At 43.0% G+C, this 25,690-nt stretch overlaps 2 protein-coding genes across 4 annotated transcripts in view; one reads left to right on the top strand and one right to left on the bottom strand.

Annotated features, from left to right (window-relative positions):
• On the top strand, positions 1–14,364 carry mtfr1 (mitochondrial fission regulator 1). Of its 2 annotated transcripts, XR_010007379.1 has the most exons (9): positions 1–140; positions 1,241–1,340; positions 1,775–1,873; positions 4,334–4,464; positions 4,560–4,786; positions 4,934–5,192; positions 6,082–6,256; positions 6,349–6,465; positions 13,435–14,364. XR_010007379.1 is itself a non-coding variant. In XM_062985341.1 (8 exons), exons 2-8 carry the CDS (start codon positions 1,305–1,307, stop codon positions 6,394–6,396), a joined length of 975 nt encoding a protein of 324 aa, XP_062841411.1. In that variant the 5' UTR covers positions 1–140; positions 1,241–1,304; the 3' UTR covers positions 6,397–7,172. The 2 variants fall into 2 exon arrangements, 1 of the variants encoding a protein (XP_062841411.1); XM_062985341.1 differs by lacking the exon at positions 13,435–14,364 and having other exon boundaries at positions 6,349–7,172.
• The window catches only part of pde7a (phosphodiesterase 7A), a 35,300-nt gene continuing 22,475 nt past the window's right edge, over positions 12,866–25,690 (bottom strand). Inside the window, exons 3-14 of one of the 2 annotated variants that reach the window (XM_062985339.1) lie at positions 25,567–25,599; positions 24,967–25,056; positions 24,669–24,820; positions 23,598–23,661; positions 23,325–23,420; positions 20,654–20,754; positions 20,049–20,180; positions 19,876–19,967; positions 18,153–18,297; positions 17,965–18,061; positions 17,778–17,858; positions 12,866–13,262 (exon numbers count right to left, since the gene is read on the bottom strand). In XM_062985339.1, coding sequence (XP_062841409.1) covers positions 13,072–13,262; positions 17,778–17,858; positions 17,965–18,061; positions 18,153–18,297; positions 19,876–19,967; positions 20,049–20,180; positions 20,654–20,754; positions 23,325–23,420; positions 23,598–23,661; positions 24,669–24,820; positions 24,967–25,056; positions 25,567–25,599 — 1,274 coding nt within the window. In that variant the 3' untranslated portion in view covers positions 12,866–13,071. The remainder of the gene's footprint in view (positions 13,263–17,777; positions 17,859–17,964; positions 18,062–18,152; positions 18,298–19,875; positions 19,968–20,048; positions 20,181–20,653; positions 20,755–23,324; positions 23,421–23,597; positions 23,662–24,668; positions 24,821–24,966; positions 25,057–25,566; positions 25,600–25,690) is intronic. The other variant, XM_062985340.1, reaches the window with a different exon arrangement.

Raw genomic sequence — 25,690 nt, 5'->3', positions numbered from 1 at the left:
AAACGGTCCTTCGTTAGCAACGTTAGAACTGAGAAACCTGACTAAACTTTATAAACACAACTCAGCGTAGACGGAGCTAGAATGTAAAGAAGTTGTGTTCAGATGTCAACAGCTGGCAGACACGAAGATTAAAGAAGTTTGTAAGTTGTGTTTAAAAGTATACTCTTACTTTTAGGTTATACATTAACTTGTGTGGTCGGGCAGCTAACGCGCTAGCTAGCCGGCTGGCTGGCGACAGGCTGTGTTCCAAATAGACGTGTACTCCCGACTTAAGTGTACTAGGTTGTGAATGTTAGTGTAGCTTATACACACTATGTAGTGCACTTAATGTGCTTGTTAGGATACTGTTTCTGAGGCGGATTGTGAAATTGGGAGAAATGTGTCACTGACTGGAAAATAAGCCTCACACAGACGGCAACTGTTAGTAAACTGTAAATGTACACATTATTATAGCATTATTATAGACTGAGACGTGTTTAAAGAATAAAAGTCAGGAAAACGAACACAAAACTCAAAGATGTCAATGTTTAACAAGGCAGGTCTGATGAACTGGATTTTACTTTCCTTACTTTCTTTTATTATTATTTAAATTTTCATTTCTATCATTCCTTTATTTCATCTTAATCAAATTTATCTCAGTTTTTTCTGTCTAATTGTGTCATTTTATCTAATCTTTCCTTATTGATCCATTTGTTTGTCCATTTGGGCAGCTGTAGCCTAGTGGTTGAGGTACTGGACTAGTAATCAGAAAGGTTGTCGGTTCAAGCCCCACCACTGCAAGGTAGCTACTGTTGGGCCCTTGGGCAAGGCCCTTAACCAAGGCCCTTAACCCTCAATTGCTTAGATTGTATACTGTCACAACTGTAAGTCACTTTGGACAAAAGCGTCTCCGAAATGCCAAAAATGTAAATGTTTTGATATTTAAAGCTCCTTTCCACTTCTGTATTCCACATCTGCATTTCCTTTGAGAGTAACTAGGTTACTTTCCTTCCGAATTCCCTACCTTTCAAGCTCCTTTTACAAATGAAATTCCTCTCAAGCTTCTTTCATTCTGACTGTCCTACCAAGTTTCATGACACCAAGGTTTGTGTTTCGTTTATTCTAGCTTTCATTTCAAGTTCATAGTCTTTTCTTACTTCTAAATGTCCTTTCTATGCATCCTTCCATCAGAGCTCTATTTTTTGAGAACGTTCTTCAATTCCTTGACATTGAGCTAACTTTTTTTCAACTGTTTCTACAGGTTGTTGAAGGTGACGCAGCATGGGAGAGCATCTGAGAGCAGTTTTTATCACCTCTGTCTAAAAATGAGCAATAATGATTTGAGGCTCGAAATGGACCTGGTAGGTAAAAATAACTGTAGACATGATATATACTGGTTGTGCACTAATGTGAAGTTATTGACTGTTGTATTCCACCCAGGTGCTTTGGATGTTGGTGATAACCTGTCACTGTTAGATTAATGCAGTCAGTTTAGTTTATCTCCGACAGCCGATGCTTGATTCCAGTTGAGACCGCAGCTACAGATTGCTACGGAGAAAAAGTGCCAATCTGAAACAAACACTTACCCACCCTCAGTGCTCATGTGCCAGCTCTGTGTACAGCCATATTAAGAAATTCTAATTCAAACAGGAAAACATTTTAATGCATTTATACTTGTTAAATAATGTACGGCGGCACTATTACGCATCAAGTTAATGACGGTCACTTATTGGCACATTTGCATCCCAAGCTGTGATGATTTAATGCTTTTTTAATTTTTTTTATTACATTGCAGGCTATTGGTTCAGCAAAGCCTTATGGGTCATCTCGGAGTATCGTCAGAAGGATTGGTTCAAACCTCCCCCTCTCACCCTGTCCTCGAGTCCACTTTCAGGTATTTCGTGACTTTTAGTTTCTGATTAACGTGTGTACACTGTCAACAAACACGGTTTGTCATTGTTGCATGTGTCATTGCTTTAGGCAGGTGATTAGAGTCGTTTTCCTTGTTTTCATATAAATTTCACAGATAACAGATTAACTCTACAGTATTCATGAATGATAATATTTTTGTATTGTTAAATACTTTGGTCGTAGTGGGAAAATGTGCCAGATATGTTCACTTTAAGTCAAATGGGCTGGTAAAACTGCTCAACATTAGAATGCCCAGTATGTCTGTGTATGTATTGACTTTGTTACATGAAAGAAAACATACAGTGCATTTGATTGATTGATTGATTGATTGATTGATTGATTGAGTACTTTATTAATCCCCGAAGGGAAATTATGGTGTCGCAGCAGCAATAACAATTATGACAAAAAACATCACACAGTGACATTACAATGAGGTAAATAAAGAATCAAAAAATTAGTACAAATGTAAATACAAGTAAGATATAAAATCTAAAAATATACATATATGAATAAAATAAAATAAAATAAAATAAAATATAATAACATAAAAAATAATAATATAATATAAAAACATCTAACAGGACAAGAACAAAAGAAACTAAAAGGGGGGGGAGGGGCTGAAGGTGCAGTTACAGACGTTGTGCAATTGGAAATTTTTAAATAAAAACTAAAAACAGTACCCTGTGCAAATTGTAGTTTAATTGTCTTTTGTGGGTGTTATAGGTTCTGAGTCCTTCTCTTGCACCAGTGAGAGTTATTATAGGTTGCCACCGCTGTGGGCAGAAATGACTTCCTATAGCGCTCTTTGTTGCAGCAAAGTTGGCGGAACCTTCCACTGAAGGCACTTTGCTGTTTAATCAGCAGGTCGTGTAACGGGTGTGTGGTATTGTCCATTACGTTGAGCAGCTTGTGCAAAATTCTCTGCTCAATAACCAGCTCTAGGGGCTCCAGAGCAAAACCCAGCACAGAACCAGCCTTCCTGATAAGCTTGTTAAGCTTATTATTTCTCTGAGAGGGATGTAATCAAGCGGGAGTTTTAACCGATGTTTAACACTGTAGCTCAGCCTAGATTGTTCAGACGAAACAGTGTCCCTTATGGGGGGTGCAATTGTACAATCAAACAGCAGTGGATTCAAAACTAGGAACTGAAAATGAAATAGATTAAGGTAACCTTAAGCTCAACTATCAGTGGTGTTATATTAATTGAGGAAGGCAAAATAGGCTGATAATAAAAGATGAAGAATTGTGCGTTCCTTATGGCGAGCAGAACTAAATATTGTCATCGTATCTGGTGTGGATGATGTTCGTGATACAAACAGTGGAACTGCATGTCACACATGTGATTTGCGCACCCATAAATATAAAGATTCACCATTTTTGGTTGTTGTACTGCCTGAAATATACAAGAACATGATCTTTAATGACTTCAATTTGTTTTCTCTTCTCTTTCTCTCCTCCTTTCCAGCTGCCTTTTCTGTAAGGAATGCAGCTTGTCTGCTTTAGGTTAGTTTACTGCTTGTAACCTGTGTGAAATATTTCCTCGCTTTACTCGCTTTTCAAAGATATTTTAGTTGCTAAATGCTGCCTAGAATTTACAGATGAGGTTTAAAAGCAAGCAGTGCAGTATTAGATGTGTGCGTCCTTACCAAACCATTCAGCTCTTATAGAAAGTACTGAACATGTGCATACAAATCTACATAGGTTTATGAATGGTTATCTGTTCTATACATTTTTACTGATGGACTTTTTCATGCACATTTCCAAACTTTCATGAAATACATAAAAAAACAACTAGAATTTGCAAGCTATTAACACATACTTTTGCATTTCAGTCATTTAGAAAGCCAATTAGTAGTCTTTCCTACAAACTAACATTTTTAAATGGTGAATAAGCACCACATTTCACAGTTAATCTTCAACTGTGCTGTTTATTACTGATATAATAGCACATTTATTAACTCTCTATTTCTATATTTATCTATTAACTCATTGTTGGGGGTGTTTTAAGGATATTTGGAAAATGTATGAAGTTTGATTATTCCAAACCAAGTTCCTTTTTGTGACGACTTTAGCTGATTGGCTACACACATCTGCTTTACTTTTTACTACTGAGCACTGAACGGATCCAGCTGTTGCTAGAAAATAAATATGTGCAGTGGTTTGTTTGCAAGCTGCTTTGCAATGCTTACTCTAATGGTGGTTGACAGCGGTGGCTCAGCTATGTTAAGGTACTGGGCCAGCAATTGGAAGGTTGTAGGTTCAAGCCTTCCTCCTGTCTGGTTGCCACTGTTGGATCCTACATTGCTTGGATTGTATGATCACAACTATACCTCGCTTTAGATAAGAGCGCCTGCTAAATGCTGTAAAGGCTTTGATAGTTTTGACTAGCTTTTAGTAATAAACGTGTTAATGGGCTGTGCCGTGTCGTCGTGTGGCTGTATAGCTTCAAACGTTCACTATCGGAGCTGAAACGGGGATCCTAGGTGGTGCAAGAGGACACGGCGGGCTCGTAGCGTCTCTAGCAGACGTCGGATGGATCGACCGAGAGGAGAATGACGTACCCGGCAGACACAGGTACACAAGTTCTAGTCTGAAAGCAAAGATAAAATGTAGGTGTATGTCCATTTGGTGCACACTAATACTGCTAATTCTTTCTTATAACGCTTCAGGTGGGAGGCGAACTCAGGGCTGGCATTTCGCACTCAACAGCGCCCGCTTCTCAGACGCCAGAACTCTCTACCCAGTTTGCACCAGGCCCTGCCTGCACCACAGAGCCAGACAGTGGTCAGTGAGCAAGCCATTCAGAAGATCAGCGCTCTGGAGAATGAGCTGGCCAAACTCCGGACCCAAATTGCTCAGATTGTACAGGCCCAAGAGATGAATGCAAAATCAGCAGGTAAGCAGAATAAACATCAGATTTAACACAAGTGGCACTACCTGTTGATAATTACTATTAAATATACAGATTAAGTTACCACCAGTGCCAGTTTTTAAACATCTGTCTTTGTGTAACAGTTATTGAACTTGCTTTTAATGACCTTAGCTCAAGCTCCAAGTGGTCCTGCTCCCCCTCCTCCTCCTCCACCTCCACCACCCCCTCCTCCTCCTCCACCTCCTCCTCCACCACCACCGGGCCCCGGCCTGCACAAGAGTATCTCTGCCATCGACCTGATCAGGGAGAGACGCAAGTGCAAAGTCGAGCAGCACTCGGAGCAGGAGTCGGGCCCTAAACAGCCGGAGGTTCCCAACATGTTAGACGTGCTGAAAGACATGAACAAAGTGAAGTTACGCTCCGTGAAGAAGTAAGTACAGGCACTGCTTGTTGCATTTCTAGCTCGGACTGAGGTTTGACACGTCACACCACATCACAGACTGTTCTTCTGATTCTGAGTCTGTCTGAAAACCTAGTGAGCTGCATATTGCCTACCTAGGCAGCCTAACTAGAGCAGATTGTAATAAAACAGCGAACTCATGAGCCAGATTATTTAGACCACGATTACTATTATTATTTTCAGACAGACACTCTGAGTGTGATCAGGATTCCAGTGTCAAAAAGACTAAAGCTGGACACCCTTCCAAAACTCATTTTAGTGCATTATTATTTGTGTAATGTCCTTTAGTCTTTTGTTGACACACTGGAGCTGTACGGTTTAAGTTGCTGAAATAAACGGAAAGCATGTACCTCAAAGTACATTGTTTAGCATAGTATAGAAATAGAAATAGTATATAAAATAGAACCTTTGAATCCCTAGTAATGCTATCCGCCGGTCAGACGTCTACCTACAGACATGATTGGCTGTGTCTGAGGTGGGGGGGATAGCCTTGGCATTGCAATGTGACTGCACTGTGCCCAGTGATTGCAGGAAGCCAGACCTACCGCACCCCTGACCAGGATAAAGTCTAAATAAATAAGTCTAAGCATTTTATGGTTGGATGAACTATTAATGAATCATCAGATGTGTTTGTGATGGTCTGTAAAGTCAGAATTGTTTAGAATTGAGACATTCCATTGTTTTATGAAGCTGATATTTGAATTGTAGTGACTAAGACTATAGAAAATAAAAGTACGTAGTGATATATTATACTACGATTGTAGAGATGGAGCTAGACGGACAAATACATAGACTGACCGATCGATCGATTATTTGATGTGAAGGTGTAAACTCACGATCGTGTTCATCTCTCCTGCAGTCGACTCGAGGGCGATCAGACCAAGTCGAAGGTCAGTGAGCCAGCAGATCCCGCCGCCCTCATCGCCGAGGCTCTGAAGCGCAAGTTCGCCCATCGTTACCGTAACGACAGCGAGTGCGAGAGCGACTTCAGTCTCCCCTCGAGAGAATCCAAGCCACTCTCCGAGGCACCTGCGGTACGATACAAACGGGCCTCAGTCTTACGGCCTCAAGCTGATCAGTCGTTTATGTCTTCTCTTTAATGACGTGCATTGTTTTTACTCCACAGTTCGGACAGCACATGTTAAAATCAACCGGAAAGAAGAAGTTCCTCTGATTCTGGACCAGTCAGCTGCTGCATAAAGGACCAGCGTGGCTCTGAATGTTAAGTGTACATTAGAAACAGGTACATAGGACTAAGCGCTCGGTCTAGTCATGTGATTCAGGCACCAGCAGCATTGCATATCTCAGATTATTAGTAAGTATTGCTTATTTAACTGAAAGGTGTTACCAAAGTCAGTCAGTTCCTTTACCAGTGTGTTATGTGTTCCTTTAGCCATAGTCATGCCAAGTGTTTTTTTTCTGTATGTATGAAAGTGTATCACTGCATGTCAACTACAGTACAAGGTGAGAGCCGGGAGACGCATGAACACTTTTCTGCCAGTCGAAAATCTCCTGTAATGACCAAAACTCAGACATGTCTGTGTATAATGGGTTAGATTTCATTTATTTAGAAGATAAAACTGCTGCTGTATCAATCTAGAACACGTTATCTTATCGAACCCGGTTCCTTCGGTTCAGTATTTTTACTGTAGTAGCCAGCTTCTGTGGAAATGATCATACGTGTGACATGAGCACTTCAAGTCTTAAGTTATAATGTTGGGGTTTATTTATGTTTAGCTTTAGAGATTAAATAATAAATCTAATAACGTGCTGTGATTGGAAGGACGTACTCGCTCCTGGATACACATTAGGGAAAAACACCCCCCACATACTTGCTTGTTTAATTATTGATATCTACCAACCTGGGCATTGGAGCTTCATTTTTGTAAATGGTTTTAATTAAAAAAATTTTAATACAATAACAGCCAGTAAACTTATTTTACACTTGTATTAAGTTAATTTAGTATTTATTTGAATTAAATTAGGTATCTTAGTGCAACAGAATTCTTCGTTGTTCTCAGGCTACTAATGCCGAAAGTGCTTTGTTGCGTACCTTGATTTCATTGGTTCATTGTCCTCTCTGATTAGAAATGTTTGTGTGTACAGTAAATGTGCGCTAGTAAATTTTTACACGCCCGGATGTCTCAGATCTAAACAGTGAGATTCTTGATTCTCTAAATCAGAAATTACACAGTCATTTTGTGTGGTTTGTTTCATTTGCTGTGACGTTTGTGTAAGTCGGTCGATCTCAGAGCAAAAGAGACGTTGCTGTAGCTTAATAGTGGACGCTCATTAGTTTAGGGTGTAAACCTGCTACATGAGGCCACTAGTTGGCTGGTATAGAGACAGACTGAGTTGCCTGACGCTGAGTACAAAGGACACACACATCCACACATCGTACAAAGCACATGGTACGAGAGGCCGTGCATTACTGTGATTTAAAAAAAACTTCTAAAACTTCTTTCCCCGTGCTAAAATCATAACAGTAACGCACGGTCTCGAGTGGCTTATTGCTTTTATAAAACGGCGGTCAACATAAAATATAATAAATACAACAATGTTTAATTCATAAATGTATTTATTGTGTATAAACTTACAATAAAGCATTCTTCCGCGACGCAAAATAGTTCGAGTAACAGTGTTGCTAGGCAACATGAGGGCGAAAATAACATTAACTTTTTCTATTCAGTGGCGCATTAATATGGAATGATGTGAGGTGGTCATAGGTGTGCGTTTATCGGGGCTTTTACAACGGCTTCGAACGCGGCTCAGCCAATCAGATTTTAGGACCGGAACTATCCGTTTTATAAAAGGAATTTGACCTCGTTACTGTATGTCCGAAGTTTGGTATGTTCTCACATCTGCCAGACTTTTCTTCAGGTAGCAGAATGTGGACTGGTCACTCAGAATTACCCCCAGGTTCGACTTACGGGGTACAAAAAGTGAGAGTAGCACCCTGAGAGAGACTGGCACAGCGTCCATGGTGTATTCCACCCTTACATCCACTGGTTCCAGGAAAGCCCTGGACTCACAGCGACCCTGATCAGGACGAAGCGGTTAGTGAAGATAAATCATGACATTTACTACCGCCTGCCTGTAGAGGGCAACATCAATCCAAAAAAGAGAATTTGTACACCAAAGGCTTAACAAATTACCCAGATACTGCACCAGTAGCAGTCATTTTCAGTTTTGTGATCTTCACATGCTGACGGTAACTGGTAATTTAGCATGTTCTCTCCATTCTAAATCAGAATCAACACACACACACAAAAACAAACAAATCCCACAAACACAAAACAGGTATGAATTTACGCTTAATTCATTGTATTTAAATAACAAAGGGACTGTACTGTACTTGACAGTTTTACTTACTACAGTATTCCTGCTGCTTGTACCAGGGGCCGAGACTATTACACGCCCCCTCAGACACATCGAGTGGGGTAGGGTACCGTACCTCGAACACAGAGACACGCTATAAGCTCTGAATACCCCAACGCTAGTGCGGGCACCTTGTCCGGACAGCAGAGGTCGAAATTGTACAGTGGCAGTGAAGCCCAGTCGACCTACCTCCCTCAGCTACAGCCAACAGTGCCTGTATGGATGCCCGGCCAGGTCGAAGGTCCGAGATCTCGATAGTGGTTGGCTACCGCATACCCACACTGTTGTTTGAGATCGCTCCAGGTTTGGCATCGTTTCTTCTATTCATCTTCTGGTTAATTTAAATGCTGTAGCGCCGGTTATTAACCAGCCGCCTAAAACTTGCCTTGTTTAGTATCTAGGCTGCTGCAGGCCAGCTGAAGAACTGCGCCTCAAACTACACGGGGTCGAGCAAACGGTTCAGCGACCCTCCGAACGGACTAGTTTTAGCTTGGCATACGAAGCAGAATAAAGCTGCTGTGTCCCAAATACCACACTGTAAACAAAACAACATGTAACACAGAGTACAGATGTACAGCTCACAGCAGGAAGGTCCTGGGTTCGATTCCTGTGTGGTGTTTACATGTTCACACCGTGTCTGCGTGGGTTTCCTCCCACAGTCCATAGACGTGCAAGTGAGGTGAATTGGAGATACAAAATTGTCCATGACTGTGTTTAAAACACTTGAACTGATGAATCATGGGTAACCAGTAACTACCTGTCCTGTCATGAATGGAACCAAAGTGTTTAAACATTAAGTTAAAATCCTAATAAATAAATAAATAGTTATATAGAGTGTAATTTATTATAAGTACCCTAGTGGTTAAGGTGCTGGACTAGTAATCGAAAGGTCACTGGTTCAAGCCCCACCACTGCCAGGTTGCCACTGTTGGGCCCTTGAGCAAGGCACTTAACCCTTAATTGCTTAGACTGTTTACTATCACAGTACTTTAAGTCACTTTGGATAAAAGTGACCAGGATCGTTTGTTCGTTCATCACAAAACAGGTAGTTACTGGTCATCAGGTCAAGGTTAATATCAAACACAGTCATGGACAATTTTGTATCTCCAATTCACCTCACTAGAACATCTTTGTACTGTGGGAGGAAACCGGAGCTCCCGGAGGAAACCCACACGAACAGAGAGAACATGCAAACTCCACACAGAAAGGACCCGGACCCAGGTGTAAAAGAGCTGGGAAAAAAACACAGAACTGAACGTCGTTATCCAATACCACGAGACGTTAGGTCAACCATTTTTATTCATCAAAAATGCAAGTGGAACAAGCGTGTATCAAAAGGTCTGGTACGACAAAGCCTTTACAAAATGGCTTGACACTGAAGTTTTCTCCCCAAAAAATGGCTGTTACAACAAATTGTAAACAGTTTCGAACAGTCTTACAGCACTTACAACAAAAAAAATATATATATATATAAAGAAATCTGCTAAAATAAGAAAAGCACCTGCTCTCCTTCAGTCGGGAAAGAGAAGCACTGAAGAGGGAAAAACCACGACTGCACCGTCTGTACAGAGTAAAAAAACTGAACAAAACAACAGCAAAACAATGGAATGTTTAACGTTAAAATAAACCTAACTAACAAATCAATTCATCCTCATCCTCCTTAGATAATAACATTAAAAAAAACAAGTCACCCCCCCACCCCACAACAGAAGGCAAAAATCTGAAGGAGAATCAAACAGACGTGATGCGCTTAATAAAAATACAAGCTGGTTTGGTCACTTAGCTTTGTGCATAGATTTAAGGCATCGTGTTTTGTTTACAGTCTTGTGTACGATGGACAGAACTGGATTGTGGCGGAGACATTCTGGAGGGGAGTCGACAGCTCGGGAAGGGGGGCAGCTGCTCACGAAAGGCGCCTTCGCTTTCCTCTTATTCTTTTTCCGATGAGCGGGCGCGCGCGAGACCCTGAGCGTGATCCGTGGGGCTTTCCAGTCGAGGACGTCCAGGACGGGACGCGGTCGGGGCGTACGAGGGATTGGGGGTGCCGATGCCGATGGGAAGTACAGGGGGCTGGGGAAGGGGCAGGAAGTCGGAGGGTGTACACAGAGGGAAAGAGGGATGAGGGAAGTGGAGGGGGAGATCAGATGTGGTAGGATGTACGAGGGGCTGGAACAGTCAGCACAATGTATGAGGGCCAGTGTGGGTCAGCAGGAGCTGGAAGGGTGTATGAGGAGGGACGGTGTGGGGTCAGCAGAGCATACAAGGAACAGAGAGAGGTAGCGAGGGTAAGTCAAAGAGGGTTGGTAGAAGAGGGTGGATCAATCCACTAACAACAAGAAGGGGTGGCAGAGGGTATGAGCATGAGTTATAATGAGGATTAGGAGGGTCAGTGAGGTGGACGACGTACAGGGAGGGTTGGAAGTATAAAATGAAAGACAGAATTTAGGGTGTCGGTAAGTGACCGAGCGAGTACCCGACTGGCACCATATCCCGGAGTCTTCATGACTGGGCTTAAAAATGGCACTTGTATGACAACTGGCATATTAGGCTGGCTTGACTGACCGGGTCAGAGTGCATGAATAAAAGAAAGGGGAACTAGGTGGATCTAAAGGTCAGCAGAGGGTGTGAGGGGCACTAAAGGTCAGCAAGGGGTACGAGGGGCACTAAGGCTCAGCAGAGGGTACGAGGGGCACTAAGGCTCAGCAGAGGGTACGAGGGACACTAAGGGTCAGCAGAGGGTATGAGGGATGTACGAAGGACACCAAGGGTCAGCAGAGGGTACGAGGGACGTACGAGGGACACTAAGGGTCAGCAGAGGGTACGAGGGACGTACGAGGGACGTACGAGGGACACTAAGGGTCAGCAGAGGGTTCGAGGGACGTACGAGGGACACTAAGGGTCAGCAGAGGGTACGAGGGACGTACAAGGGACACTAAGGCTCAGCAGAGGGTACGAGAAGCACTAAGGGTCAGCAGAGGGTTCGAGGGACATACGAGGGACACTAAAGGTCAGCAGAGGGTACGAGGGACGTACGAGGGACGTACGAGGGACACTAAGGGTCAGCAGAGTGTACGAGGGACGTACAAGGGGCACTAAGGGTCAGCAGAGGGTACGAGGGACATTGAGGGTCAGCAGAGGGTACGAGGGACATACAAGAAGCCCTAAGGGTCAGCAGAGGGTACGAGGGACATACAAGAAGCACTAAGGGTCAGCAGAGGGTACGAGGGACGTACGAGGGACACTAAGGGTCAGCAGAGGGTACGAGGGACGTACGAGGGACACTAAGGGTCAGCAGAGGGTACGAGGGCCGTACAAGGGCCGTACGAGAGACGTACAAGGGACGTACAAGGGACGTACGAAGGACGCTAAGGGTCAGCAGAGGGTACGAGGGACGTACAAGGGACACTAAGGGTCAACAGAGGGTACAAGGGATGTACAAGGGACGTACGAGGGACACTAAGGGTCAGCAGAGGGTACGAGGGACGTACAAGGGACACTAAGGCTCAGCAGAGGGTACGAGAAGCACTAAGGGTCAGCAAAGGGTCCGAGGGACGTACGAGGGACAGCAGAGCGAAAGAGGGCAGGTCCTTTGAGAGCAGCTGCGTATCCATCTCGACTGGCACCATACAGAATACAGAGTGCAGGGAGGAATCGACGACTGAGCACGAAAACGGCGCTCGTGTGGCGTCTGGGTTCCGGCGTCGGTCGCGAGTGCAGTCCCGTGTTTGACTTCTTTTTTAATTCAGTCTTTTTTTTTCCCGTTTGTTTGTTCAGTACATCAGCAGTAGGACAACAGTTCAGTTCAAAACATGTAAAAGTGGTTCTTCACATCTGTGCTTAAAGGAGAACAAAAAAAAACACGAAATGTGGAGGGAGGAAATCACAGAACCGACATGATTCACTTCCAACAGTGACGACAGAAGACGAACCTGGAGTCTGTAAACAGTCTTTAGAGGCAGCAGAAGGACTGGGCTCTTCACATTTGTCTTTTTTTTTTTTTCTTTCGGTTGTGTACAAGTAGGAAGATTTGCTTGCAAAAAAAAATGCACCGGCGCATTCACACTCACAAAAAAAAAAAACTCTCGCGGGATTGAATACTCTCGGTGTCGAAGTTGATCCGAAGGGAGAGGGATGAAAAATGGCACTTTTTTTGACCCAGCATGAGGGGATCGTTCAGGTTCGGCGTCCCCGGTGTTAAGTAAGCGATGCACCCCACCCCCCACCCCCCCTTCCCTGGAAAAATAAATAAATAAAATAATGTGATTTAAAAGGAAAAATTTGCAGCAGTAGCTGAATGAGGTATCCATGTATTGCTTTATGTCAATGGAGAAAAATTAAAGGGCTTTAAAATTAAATAAATCAGTGGTACACGATGGGAGGTGATCAAATCAGAAGTGAGTGAAGGTAAAAAGCCGGGGGTGGGCCGGGGCGGGGCCAGGACGGGGCGGAGCCGGGGCGGTGTCATGTCATGTCAGGAGTCGACGCTTCCCTGAGGTAAGGCTTTGCAGCGGCTCTCCTGCTCGCACTCGCTCTCCTCGGGCTGCGCGGCCTTCCAGCTGGCTTTGTTCAGGCACAGGTGGCCCAGCATGGTCTGAGAGAGGCGCGTGTCCGAAAAACGAGCCCACTCGCCGAACAGGGGCTCCACCACGTACGTCATGAAACCTGCACGGGTAGAAAGAAAGAGAGTAAAAAGCCGAAAAGGCGCCTTAGAGTAAAATCCCTTATTTTTTAATCATAGCCAATTAATCTTCCTCTACTGAGGATCCCGATTGCATCTCAGGAGGGTATATTCACCTGCCCAGCGCCACCTCTGACACGTTCTTTTCTTACACAGGGTTTGAACCATTTGAAGACCCCACCCACCCATTAGTCCCCACCCAGCAGACTTTACTGGCCAATTGTACCCGCTAGAGGGCGCCCAGCCGACCAGTAGCAGAGCAGAGATTCAAACCAGGGAGTTCAGCATCTTCTTCAGGCTTCATCTACAGGATCTTGTTTTGGAAGGTGGAAAGAAAGCAGGCTGGCACAAACATGGACGAACAAAATGCAAAACTTCACAGCCAAAGCTTAAAGGTAACGATAGAACCCAGTTCCCAAGGACCCACGCTGCTGTGCCCCACCAACTCTACCAGCACTAATTTTTTCCATTCAAAGCATCATCTGGGTTTGGGATCACCAGGAAACGCTGGGTGTGACGAGCATACCTACATATACGTATGGCCAGAATTATGTGGACACCTGAGCATACGCTTGGTGGACATTCCATTCCAAAACCATGGGCATACTGTACTTCTGTTTATGGGAATTTGTGCCCACTTAATCAACTAGCCCATAAATTAAATCTTTTTTTTTTCCATTTAAAGCGTCATCCACGGCAGTATAGTACGCCAGCCTGCTACTGATAAGATCCGGGGATCCGGGGTTCAAATCTCAGCGGTGCTATCGGCCAGATGGGCGTCTGCGTGGACTTGATTGGCTAATGTATGTGGTTGGTTGAAACAACCTAAGCATTGGGAGGCGATCCCAAGCTCCAAGCTGTGGTTGTGTGGTTGCAGACCCTAAATATGGGAGTAGAAAAAATTATTTATATATGTATATTTAAGCAATAGAACACGAGAGGGAGTGTGTTATCGCGAATAACATCACGGCTGTGATTTGGAGCCGAGTGCGAGTGCCGTAGATCATTACAGCCATGATGTTATTCGCGATAACACACGAACTCGAGTGTTCTATTGCTTTCATACAACAGTTTTTACAAAATAAAGAAAGAAAATAAATCAAAGAAGCCCTGAATTTCATATTAAATATGCTTTAATATTGACAATACCTTCCGCCAAAAAGTAGTTCCACAATGAATGAGTTGCTGCTATGCAATGGTGAAAATTCCCTAACCTGCCTTAACACAGTAGGCTAAAAAAGTCATATAGTTTAACACTACAAAGTAACGCTAGTTTGGAATACAAATAATAAGCGAAAATGAATAAGCGAAGATGAAAGAAAAAGGAGAAAAAGCTAAAAACTAAAATTAAGAATTAAAAGATAGAATTTATTAGAGTTATTGTGTTATTTGTATATGTTAATCTGCACACTTCCGTTCATTGTGCAGTTAGATAAAAAAGGCTGTTCTGTAGGATGTGCAATGTCGTTACTGGCAACGCTTCAGCGGAGTAATACAGTTGTGGTGTGAAAAGGTTAGAACGCTTCTCAACCAATCAGATTGTAAGGTCTGAACTAACTGTTGTATGTATATATGTATATATACTGTATATGTATATATACAGTGTATCACAAAAGTGAGTACACCCCTCACATTTCTGCAAATATTTTATTATATCTTTTCATGGGAAAACACTATAGACATGAAACTTGGATATAACTTAGAGTAGTCAGTGTACAACTTGTATAGCAGTGTAGATTTACTGTCTTCTGAAAATAACTCAACACACAGCCATTAATGTGTAAATGGCTGGCAACATAAGTGAGTACACCCCACAGTGAACATGTCCAAATTGTGCCCAAAGTGTCAATATTTTGTGTGACCACCATTATTATCCAGCACTGCCTTAACCGTCCTGGGCATGGAATTCACCAGAGCTGCACAGGTTGCTACTGGAATCCTCTTCCACTCCTCCATGATGACATCACGGAGCTGGTGGATGTTAGACACCTTGAACTCCTTCACCTTCCACTTGAGGATGCGCCACAGGTGCTCAATTGGGTTTAGTCCATCACCTTTACCTTCAGCTTCCTCAGCAAGGCAGTTGTCATCTTGGAGGTTGTGTTTGGGGTCGTTATCCTATTGGAAAACTGCCATGAGGCCCAGTTTTTGAAGGGAGGGGATCATGCTCTGTTTCAGAATGTCACAGTACATGTTGGAATTCATGTTTCCCTCAATTAACTGCAGCTCCCCAGTGCCAGCAACACTCATGCAGCCCAAGACCATGATGCTACCACCACCATGCTTGACTGTAGGCAAGATACAGTTGTCTTGGTACTTCTCACCAGGGCGCCGCCACACATGCTGGACACCATCTGAGCCAAACAAGTTTATCTTGGTCTCGTCAGACCACAGGGCATTCCAGTAATCCATGTTCTTGGACTGCTTGTCTTCAGCAAACTGTTTGCGGGCTTTCTTGTGCGTCAGCTTCCTTCTGGGATGACGACAATGCAGGCCGAGTTGATGCAGTGTGCGGCGTATGGTCTGAGCACTGACAGGCTGACCTCCCACGTCTTCAACCTCTGCAGCAATGCTGGCAGCACTCATGTGTCTATTTTTTAAAGCCAACCTCTGGATATGACGCCGAACACGTGGACTCAACTTCTTTGGTCAACCCTGGCGAAGCCTGTTCCGAGTGGAACCTGTCCTGGAAAACCGCTGTATGACCTTGGCCACCATGCTGTAGCTCAGTTTCAGGGTGTTAGCAATCTTCTTATAGCCCAGGCCATCTTTGTGGAGAGCAACAATACTATTTCTCACATCCTCAGAGAGTTCTTTGCCATGAGGTGCCATGTTGAATATCCAGTGGCCAGTATGAGAGAATTGTACCCAAAACACCAAATTTAACAGCCCTGCTCCCCATTTACACCTGGGACCTTGACACATGACACCAGGGAGGGACAACGACACATTTGGGCACAATTTGGACATGTTCACTGTGGGGTGTACTCACTTATGTTGCCAGCTATTTAGACATTAATGGCTGTGTGTTGAGTTATTTTCAGAAGACAGTAAATCTACACTGCTATACAAGCTGTATACTGACTACTCTAAGTTATATCCAAGTTTCATGTCTATAGTGTTGTCCCATGAAAAGATATAATGAAATATTTGCAGAAATGTGAGGGGTGTACTCACTTTTGTGATACACTGTATATATACATACACACATACCCAACAAAAAGTTCATCCCAAACAGAAGTTATAAAAAAGGTATAAAATCTGGATCCTAATGTATTTATTTACTAAGTTGTTTTACTCTGTGTTTACACCATGGTTATATTTACAACAGGAAGTTTAGCTCATTCACATGTCAGTCTCTTAATGTAGTTATTGTTGGAGCTGAAAATAAATAGCAGCTCCGTATATGAATGATTAAGAATCACATTAAGCAAAGCTGAGGTGGCATTTTTCCCCCTAATCCCATCGCCGTTCTATTGTTTCGTTCATCACAGTAAGTGTTGCGCTCTGATAAACCGACGCTCTTATCTTCACTGATAACATGTCTACACTTCACGTTGGCTTCGCTTCATGGCACACAGCCATAAGACATGTGAGCAGCAGGAACGATAAGTCTGCGTTTCATATCGTCAGCCGTAACATTAAAACCACCTCCTTGTTTCTACACTCGCTGTCCATTTTATCAGCTCCACTTACCATATAGAAGCACTCTGTAGTTCTACAATTAACACTGACATGGTGGTGGTGTGTTAGTGTGTGTTGTGCTGGTATGAGTGGAGTTTTTAAATACCGTGTCCACTCACTCCTCTCCATCAGACACTCCTACCTAGTTGGTCCACCTTGTAGATGTAAAGTCAGAGACGATCGCTCATCTATTGCTGCAGTTTGAGTCGGGGTGCTGCGTTTTTAAACACAGTGAGGTGTTTAAAAACTCCAGCAGCGCTGCTGTGTCTGAGCCACTCATACCAGCGCAACACACACTAACACACCACCACCATGTCAGTGTCACTGCAGTGCTGAGAATGATCCACCACCCAAATAATACCTGCTCTGTGGTGGTCCTGTGGGGGTCCTGACCATTGAAGAATAGCATGAATGGGAGCTAACAAAGCATGCAGAGAAACAGATGGACAACAGTCAGTAATTGTAGAACTACAAAGTGCTTCTATATGGTAAGTGGAGCTGATAAAATGGACAGTGAGTGTAGAAACAAGGAGGTGGTTTTAATGTTATGGGTAATCGGTGTATAGGACGCACACTGTTGAAATCCCAGAATGCATTGCAACAGCGAGCGTGCCTTTCTTATACCATTTATACCAGAAATGTCAAACTCAAGGCCCAGAATGCATTGCAACAGCAAGCATACCAAATCCTGCAAACCCACACTAAAGCACATTAATCTAGTGTTGACCCCGTTTGCCCCTTGACATAGTCCCGGTTTTTTATTGACCCTCCTCTGATTAAAGCCCCGAGCTTAACACCAGCGCATTCACACTTACCGATCTGAACGTCGGCGATGGAGTTGGTCTCGCTGTCGCACAGTGGGCTCACTTCAAGTTTGTGCTTCTTCTCGACGTCTCCTAAACACGGTACGAGAGTTAAAACCACATCCTCACCTGTGTGGCATTTTAAACCTGGCTGTGGTGTGTGTGTGTGTGTGTGTGTGTGTGTGTGTGTGTGTGGTACCTTGGTGGAAGAATTCTTCTGTTACTTTCTCACTCCACTGCTTGCTGAGCTCCCAGGGTCGACAAGGGTTACAAATATCAGCGCACTTCAGCGCCATCTACACACACATACACACACACACACACACACGTCAGTCCCAGAGGACGTCTACGGGTCCCATTCCCTGAACTGCACAGGGTGTGACGTACCTGCAGGATGAAGTGGCGGTGAGAGGCGTTCCCTAGATGCAGGTCGTCCTGGTCCAGGTGAGTCCTGAACCTGGACAGGTATTCGTTCTGCCGGCTGATATCTGTAGCCAGGATGAGAGAGCCCAGCTGCCTCTCCAAGTTCAGACTGCACACAGAGAGAAAACTCCATCAACAAGTTCTTAGCGGTTAAGGTACTGGACTAATAATCAGAAGGTTGCCGGTTCAAGCCCCTCCACCTCCAAGTTGCCACTGTTGGGTCCCTGAGCAAGGCCCTTAACCCTCAATTGCTCGAGTCGCTACGGATAAACATGTCTGCTAAATGCTGCAGATGTATTTACATTCAAGCTACACAATATGGACAAAAGTATTGGGACACCTGACCGTGAGTTTGTTGAACATCCTGTTCCAAAAACGGGATGTCCCGTTTGTGTCTGTGGGAATTTGTGGCCATTCAGTCCAGAGTCAGTGAGGTCAGGCTGGGTTGAGACCACTGGGGCACACTACTAGTCATACCTTGCTTAGTGGCAAACAGTGTGGGGAATCCCCTCGATCTGGACGAAAGTATTGGGACACCTAATCGTACCTAAAGCTGGTTGGACATCCAGTTCCAAAAACATAAGCATTCATAGTTATTTGCTCCTTCTTTTCTTTCTGTCTGTGGGAATTTGTGCCCATTCAGTCCAGAGTCAGTGAGGTCAGGTGCTGATGTTGAGTTGGGTTGAGACCACTGGGGCTCCCTTGCACACTGCCAGTCCATCGATGTCTTAATAGAGCTTGCTTGGTGGCAAACAGTTTAGGGAATCCCCTTTCCCCAATGTTAAAAGCATAGTACTCGCTGAGCACTTTCTTAGGAACGCCTATCTATGCAATTAAGCTATGTATACCATCCAGATTAACTGCGGCTATACAATTACTGACTAATCAGTAAATGACCAGATGATGTTTGCACTGAGGTGTTTAAAAATCCCAACAACACTAGTGCACCTAATGCGCTCATATATACACAGACCGAGACGTTACCGTGACGTTACCGTGTTAGTATCGGTGCAGTGCTGAGCATGCTCCACCACACAAACATCGTCTGGTCAGTAGGGGTTCGTTTCCGTTGAGAAATAGGGTTCAGGAGAGCGAGTGAGCAGCTGATGGGCTACAGTCAGTCATTGTATAACCACGAAATTCATCCGGACGTAGGAGTTCCTAATGAAGTGCCCAGTGAGTGTATTTACTTTATGTATTTAGCAACGGATGTGACTGAAACGTGTGAACTACTAGTCAAACCATGTCTTAACAGAGCTCGCTTAGTGGCAAACAGTTTAGGGAATCCCTTTTCCACAATTTTAAAAGCATATTACTCGCTGAGCACTTTATTAGGAACGCCTATCTATGTAATTAAGCTATGTATACCATACAGATGAACTGCAGCTACACAATTACTGACTGTAACCAGTTATCGAAAGGGATCCTGACTGACCAGATGAGGTGTTTAAAAATCCCAACAACACTGCTGCACCTAATGCACTCTTATATACACAGACCGACACGTTACTGTGTCGTTACCATGTCGTTACCAAGTTAGCAGTGTGCAAATAATCTGCCTATGAGTCAGTGTCTTATTAGAACCCTCACTACTTAGGCTGCCTAGGTAGGCAGCAGGCAGCAAGGCAGCTCACTAGGTTTTAACACAGACCCAGTGTGTAAGAGCTGGACTGTGTGGTTCTGTTACCTGTCCTCTAGAGGAAGATGGGAGAAGAGTCCGGTCTCTCGGAGCAGACCCACCGCAGATCTCCAGTGATGATTCTCCAGAACTGAGGTATTCTGCACATTTCAAACACACACTGGTTAGCACGGCGACGGGTTCAGCGGGTTACGGCTGACGCTATACGCTGCTGTCCTCACCCTGTACAGAGAGGCGAGATAATGCTTGGTTTTGATGAGGAAGGGCTGGTTGACCCCTGGATGGTCCAGGTCGTGTGTGGCTGCTGCCAGCAGGCCCAGAAGGATGTCGCAGGAAGTGAGGGACGTGGCGAGCTGCACGGAAGTGTACGCACACACACACACACAAAGAGAGAGAGAGTTAAAAACCATGGTATCATGCAGGGTATTCTTATTTTTTTGTGATGTTATTTATGCATCTTCTCCATAATTTTCCCAATTTTTTCATAGCTACTGCTGGGGACCCCGATCATGCCCAAGGAGGGCGCACAGGCCCTACTTTTTTGTCTGTACTTAAATGGATTTGGGTATGAGACCAGTCTCATGCATGGAGAGTCAAGCGCTGATCTCCACATTCCTCCACTTCTGTACAGGCGCCTCTGGCTACCAACCAGGGTCCTTACACAGCATCGAAGACCCCGCCCCCTTTTTTTAGTCCGTTTTTTCCTCACCCATCAGACTTTAACGGACAGTTTTGACCACTGCAGGTGCCCAGCCGACGGGTGGCAGAGCTGAGATTCGAACTCGGAGCTCTTTGTGATGCGAGTGGTTGCGGTGAGTGATGGTACCTTGGGCTCTTGCAGGTAACAGTGCATGGCCTGAGTCACATCAGCAGCGTGGACCGAGTTGTGGTAAGGATTCTGATTGTGGTAGTCCTCCTGAACCAAAACTATAAAAAACAACCACAAAAAGGATTAAACAACCTTCTCTTAATAACATGCTACTAATAAGACATGCTTTATGTATGTTAAGTTGTTTGTTATTGATTATCTATTGAACATTTGAAGAACAAGAGACATCACAGGACGTCTACAGTGGAACTAAACGTGTTTTTGTGTTCTAGTAGTTTAGTTATAAATAAATAGTTCATTGGTATAGGTAGTTTGGATATATACACAGATTAGGCATAACATTATGACCACCTTCCTACTATTGTGTTGGTCCCCCTTTGCTGCCAAAACAGCCCTGCAACTGTGATGCACTGTGTATTCTGACAACTTTCTATCAGAACCAGCATTAACGTCTTCAGCAGTTTGAGCTACAGTAGCTCGTCTGTTGGATTGGACCACACGGGCCAGCCTTCGCTCCCCAGGTGCATCGATGAGCCTTGGCTGCCCATGACCCTGACGCCGGTTTATCACTGTTCCTTCCTTGGACCACTTTTAATAGATACTGACCACTGCAGACCGGGAACACCCCACAAGAGCTGCAGTTTTGGAGATGCTCTGACCCAGTGTACAAGTAGTTTCTATGTGTTCTAGTAGTTTCTTTGTGTTCTAGTAGTTTGTGTTCTAGTAGTTTCTTTGTGTTCTATTAGTTTGTGTACTAGCAGTTTATTTGTTCTAGTAGTTTGTGTACTAGTAGTTTCTTTGTGTAATAGTAGTTTGTGTTCTATTAGATTGTGTACTAGTAGTTTATTCGTGTTCTAGTAGTTTGTGTACTAGTAGTTTCTTTGAGTAATAGTAGTTTATGTGTTCTAGTAGTTTGTGTACTAGTAGTTTCTTTGTGTAATAGTAGTTTATTCGTGTTCTAGTAGTTTGTGTACTAGTAGTTTCTTTAACTAATAGTAGTATGTGTTCTAGTAGTTTGTGTACTAGTAGTTTCTTTAAGTAATAGTAGTTTGTGTTCTAGTAGTTTGTGTACTAGTAGTTTCTTTAAGTAATAGTAGTTTGTGTTCTAGTAGTTTGTGTACTAGTAGTTTCTTTGTGTAATAGTAGTTTGTGTGTTCTATTAGATTGTGTACTAGTAGTTTATTCGTGTTCTAGTAGTTTGTGTACTAGTAGTTTATTTGTGTTCTAGTAGTTTGTGTACTAGTAGTTTATGTACTAGTAGTTTATTTGTGTACAAGTAGTTTATTCGTGTTCTAGTAGTTTGTGTTCTAGTAGTTTGTGTACTAGTAGTTTATTTGTGTACTAGTAGTTTATTCGTGTTCTAGTAGTTTGTGTACTAGTAGTTTGTGTACTAGTAGTTTGTGTACTAGTAGTTTATTTGTGTACTAGTAGTTTATTCGTGTACTAGTAGTTTATGTGTTCTAGTAGTTTATTTGTGTTCTAGTAGTTTGTGTACTAGTAGTTTATTTGTGTACTAGTAGTTTATTCGTGTTCTAGTAGTTTGTGTACTTGTAGTTTTTGTGTACTAGTAGTTTATGTGTTCTAGTAGTTTATTTGTGTTCTAGTAGTTTGTGTACTAGTAGTTTATTTGTGTACTAGTAGTTTATTCGTGTTCTAGTAGTTTGTGTACTAGTAGTTTGTGTGTACTAGTAGTTTATTTGTGTTCTAGTAGTTTGTGTACTAGTAGTTTATTTGTGTTCTAGTAGTTTGTGTACTAGTAGTTTATTTGTGTGCTAGTAGTTTATTCGTGTTCTAGTAGTTTGTGTTCTAGTAGTTTATGTGTTCTAGTAGTTTGTGTACTAGTAGTTTATTTGTGTTCTAGTAGTTTGTGTACTAGTAGTTTATTTGTGTACTAGTAGTTTATTCGTGTTCTAGTAGTTTGTGTACTAGTAGTTTTTGTGTACTAGTAGTTTATTTGTGTTCTAGTAGTATGTGTACTAGTAGTTTATTTGTGTACTAGTAGTTTATTCGTGTTCTAGTAGTTTGTGTACTAGTAGTTTATTTGTGTTCTAGTAGTTTGTGTACTAGTAGTTTATTTGTGTACTAGTAGTTTTTTCGTGTTCTAGTAGTTTGTGTACTAGTAGTTTATTTGTGTACTAGTAGTTTATTCGTGTTCTAGTAGTTTGTGTACTAGTAGTTTATTTGTGTACTAGTAGTTTATTTGTGTACTAGTAGTTTATTCGTGTTCTAGTAGTTTGTGTACTAGTAGTTTATTTGTGTTCTAGTAGTTGATGTGTGTTCTGTTGGTTCAGATTGTGTTAATGTGGTTAAGAGTGAGTTTGTGTTCCTGTAGTTAGTGTTGTATTTGTTCATTTGTGACAGGATAGAACTTTGTTAACCATGTACAGATTTGTTTAGTTTTTTTCCTTATGATATTTTATACTGTTAGTTCAGCGAGGGTTCTTTTATAGTTTATTGCCAGTTAAAATGCCAGTAAAGGTTTTTTATTGTATTATACTGTACTTTATTACTGGTAGTGATTATATAACCACAATGTATCATCAACTGAACTGTACCAAAACATGAAAGCATTCGATATCATGAAGTGTGAATTTGGACCGAAGTACACTGTGGGGATTTCTCTACCCGAGTTTTTGTGGAATTTCCTTATAGATGTGTAGATACCCACCTAAAAAACGCCGCACTTTAACCACGTCTAACTGGAAGAGCTCTATTAAGCCGTAATGATTCAGCAGGTTTAGGGTCAGGTACACCAGGCTGTTTCCTGAAAACCAGAGGGGGAAAAAAAGAGAATAAAACGCACTTAACACTTTAAATCTGTGCAACTTCTACACACTCAACATTCACATGCGCTGCTGTGTGCTCAGCAGATGGAAGCTTCTACACACACACACACACACACACACACACACACGATCACGCGAGTATGACAGGCACTCACCGTTCGTCAGCCTGTCGAACAGGAAAATATCAAAATTCCAGCTTCCAACCTTCTCCAGCATACACTGCAAACCAGAACACAACATGTAGCGCGTTACAGAGATGCGACAACAGAGATGCTAACAGGTGCAAAAAATACACTTACACAACTTCCACCCCGTCTGCCCCCCAAAAAAGGCTGGTCAGCTGGTCCGGATTTAGCCTTATTGGATTTTTTTCTGTTTAACAAGCCTTGTTCTCTGACACGTAAAAACATCTAGTAAAAACAACAGCTCAGCCAGAAAGCACTAAACTGTAGAACGTTTATAGAACTGTAGGGCTGAACGTCAAAGTTTAGGACAGAATTACGGGGTCCTGGGTTCCAACCCAAGATTTTTTATGTTTTTTTCCCCCGCAACCCCTTGGTTTGTATTTCATAATTTTTTTTATAGTTTTGGATTACATTTTTGGGATTTTGAATTTTTTTATTATCTATTTATGATTTTGGCCCCCTAGTTTTTTATTTTGGGATTTTTTTAATGGTTTTGGCCCTCCAATTTTTTATTTTGGGATTTGTTTTAAATTATTTTGGCCCCCTAGGTCCTATTTTGGGATTTTTTATAGTTTTGCGCCCCTAGTTTCTATTTTGGGATTGTATTTTATTTTTATTATTTTGGCCCCTTAGTTTCTATTTTGGGATTGTTTAAAATTATTTTGGCCCCTTAGTTCCTATTTTTGATTTTTTAATGGTTTTGGTCAAACATTTTTTTTAAATGTTTTTATCAAACATTTTTTTTTAATGTTTTTATGGTTTTGGCCCCCTAGTTTTGGTTTTTTTTTGGGATTTCTTTTATAGTTTTGCCCCTTTTTTATTTTGAGATATTTTATGGTTTTGGCCCCTTAGTTCCTATTTTGGGATTTTTAAAATTATTTTGGCCCCTTAGTTTTTTTTGGCTTTTGGCCATTACACATTTACTGGAATTAAATTTCATCTCTATTCTTGAGTTCTTGGTTAAGCCAGCAGTTGGATGGTTTTGCGCCCTGTAATCTCGGCGAGCGTTTTCCGTGGACCTCCGCGAGACCGCACACTCACCTTGGCTTGGCCGCAGTAATCCTCATCCAGGATGTGGAGGGGGTTCAGGTGTGGAGCTCCACGCAGAAACCGGGATGCCAGCAGGTGACGCTGAAAACTGAAAAGTCTTCGGATCCTCCGGGCTGGAATCGATCCGGCCGACTCGGCGCGGGCTGCACGTGCACAACAAAGACAAGATTCAGACACTAGGAATAACAACCTGCATACAATTACAGCTGACTACTCATGATCCATGAGATTTCAAATCTGACATCATTACAAACCCCACATGAGCTTCAGTGTGAATCTGTGTACTTACAGTGCAAGGTGCGGAAATCGACCCCCAGGTATGGGTGCGAGCCTCTCCGTTCGGGTTCGAATCCTACCCGGCTCCTCACTCTCACATCTCCTAGAAGGCAGTAACACACAAAAGCCCTCAAGAGGTTTGTTAGCACACAGAGCTAACAAACAAGCGACACACACACACACACAGCCAAGACCGTGGGAAGGAGGGCGAGCGGAGCATGCACCTCCACGCCGGGAGGAGGGCGGCATTAGTATTCAGGCTGGCGTAAGCGAGGTAGACGCGGGTGAAAGAAAGACAAGCTTGTGCCTGGGGTCAGAATGGAGAGGATGAGGGGTGGAAAAAAAATCAGAGGGATTTCAATGAGGTTGGCCGAAGCTGTGGACTCACATCTGTTAGATTCTCATTCAGTAGGTCTATTTACTCGGCCATGTCGAGGACAGAGGGGGCAAAACAAAACAACTTGCATAGACTACTGAGTAATGGCAGCCTGGGACACGGCAGGTCGCGTGTGATTGGTGTGCATGTGCATTAAATAGAAGTGAAATGAACAGAATTAAAATAACTAAATAAATTAAACAAGGACAGCAGCCTGGTACCAGCACATTTACTTACTTGAAAACAGCTGTTTGAATATTACACAAGCTCCTATCAAAATACCAAAACTGAGAATTACAATTACATTATTATGCAAAAGGAATAAAATAATATGAATCATCAGTCAAACTAAAGCAGGACA

Source organism: Trichomycterus rosablanca, chromosome 23 (genome assembly GCF_030014385.1).
Source record: "Trichomycterus rosablanca isolate fTriRos1 chromosome 23, fTriRos1.hap1, whole genome shotgun sequence".
Taxonomy (NCBI): Eukaryota; Metazoa; Chordata; class Actinopteri; order Siluriformes; family Trichomycteridae; genus Trichomycterus; species Trichomycterus rosablanca.
This window is presented reverse-complemented; position numbering and strand designations above follow the sequence as displayed.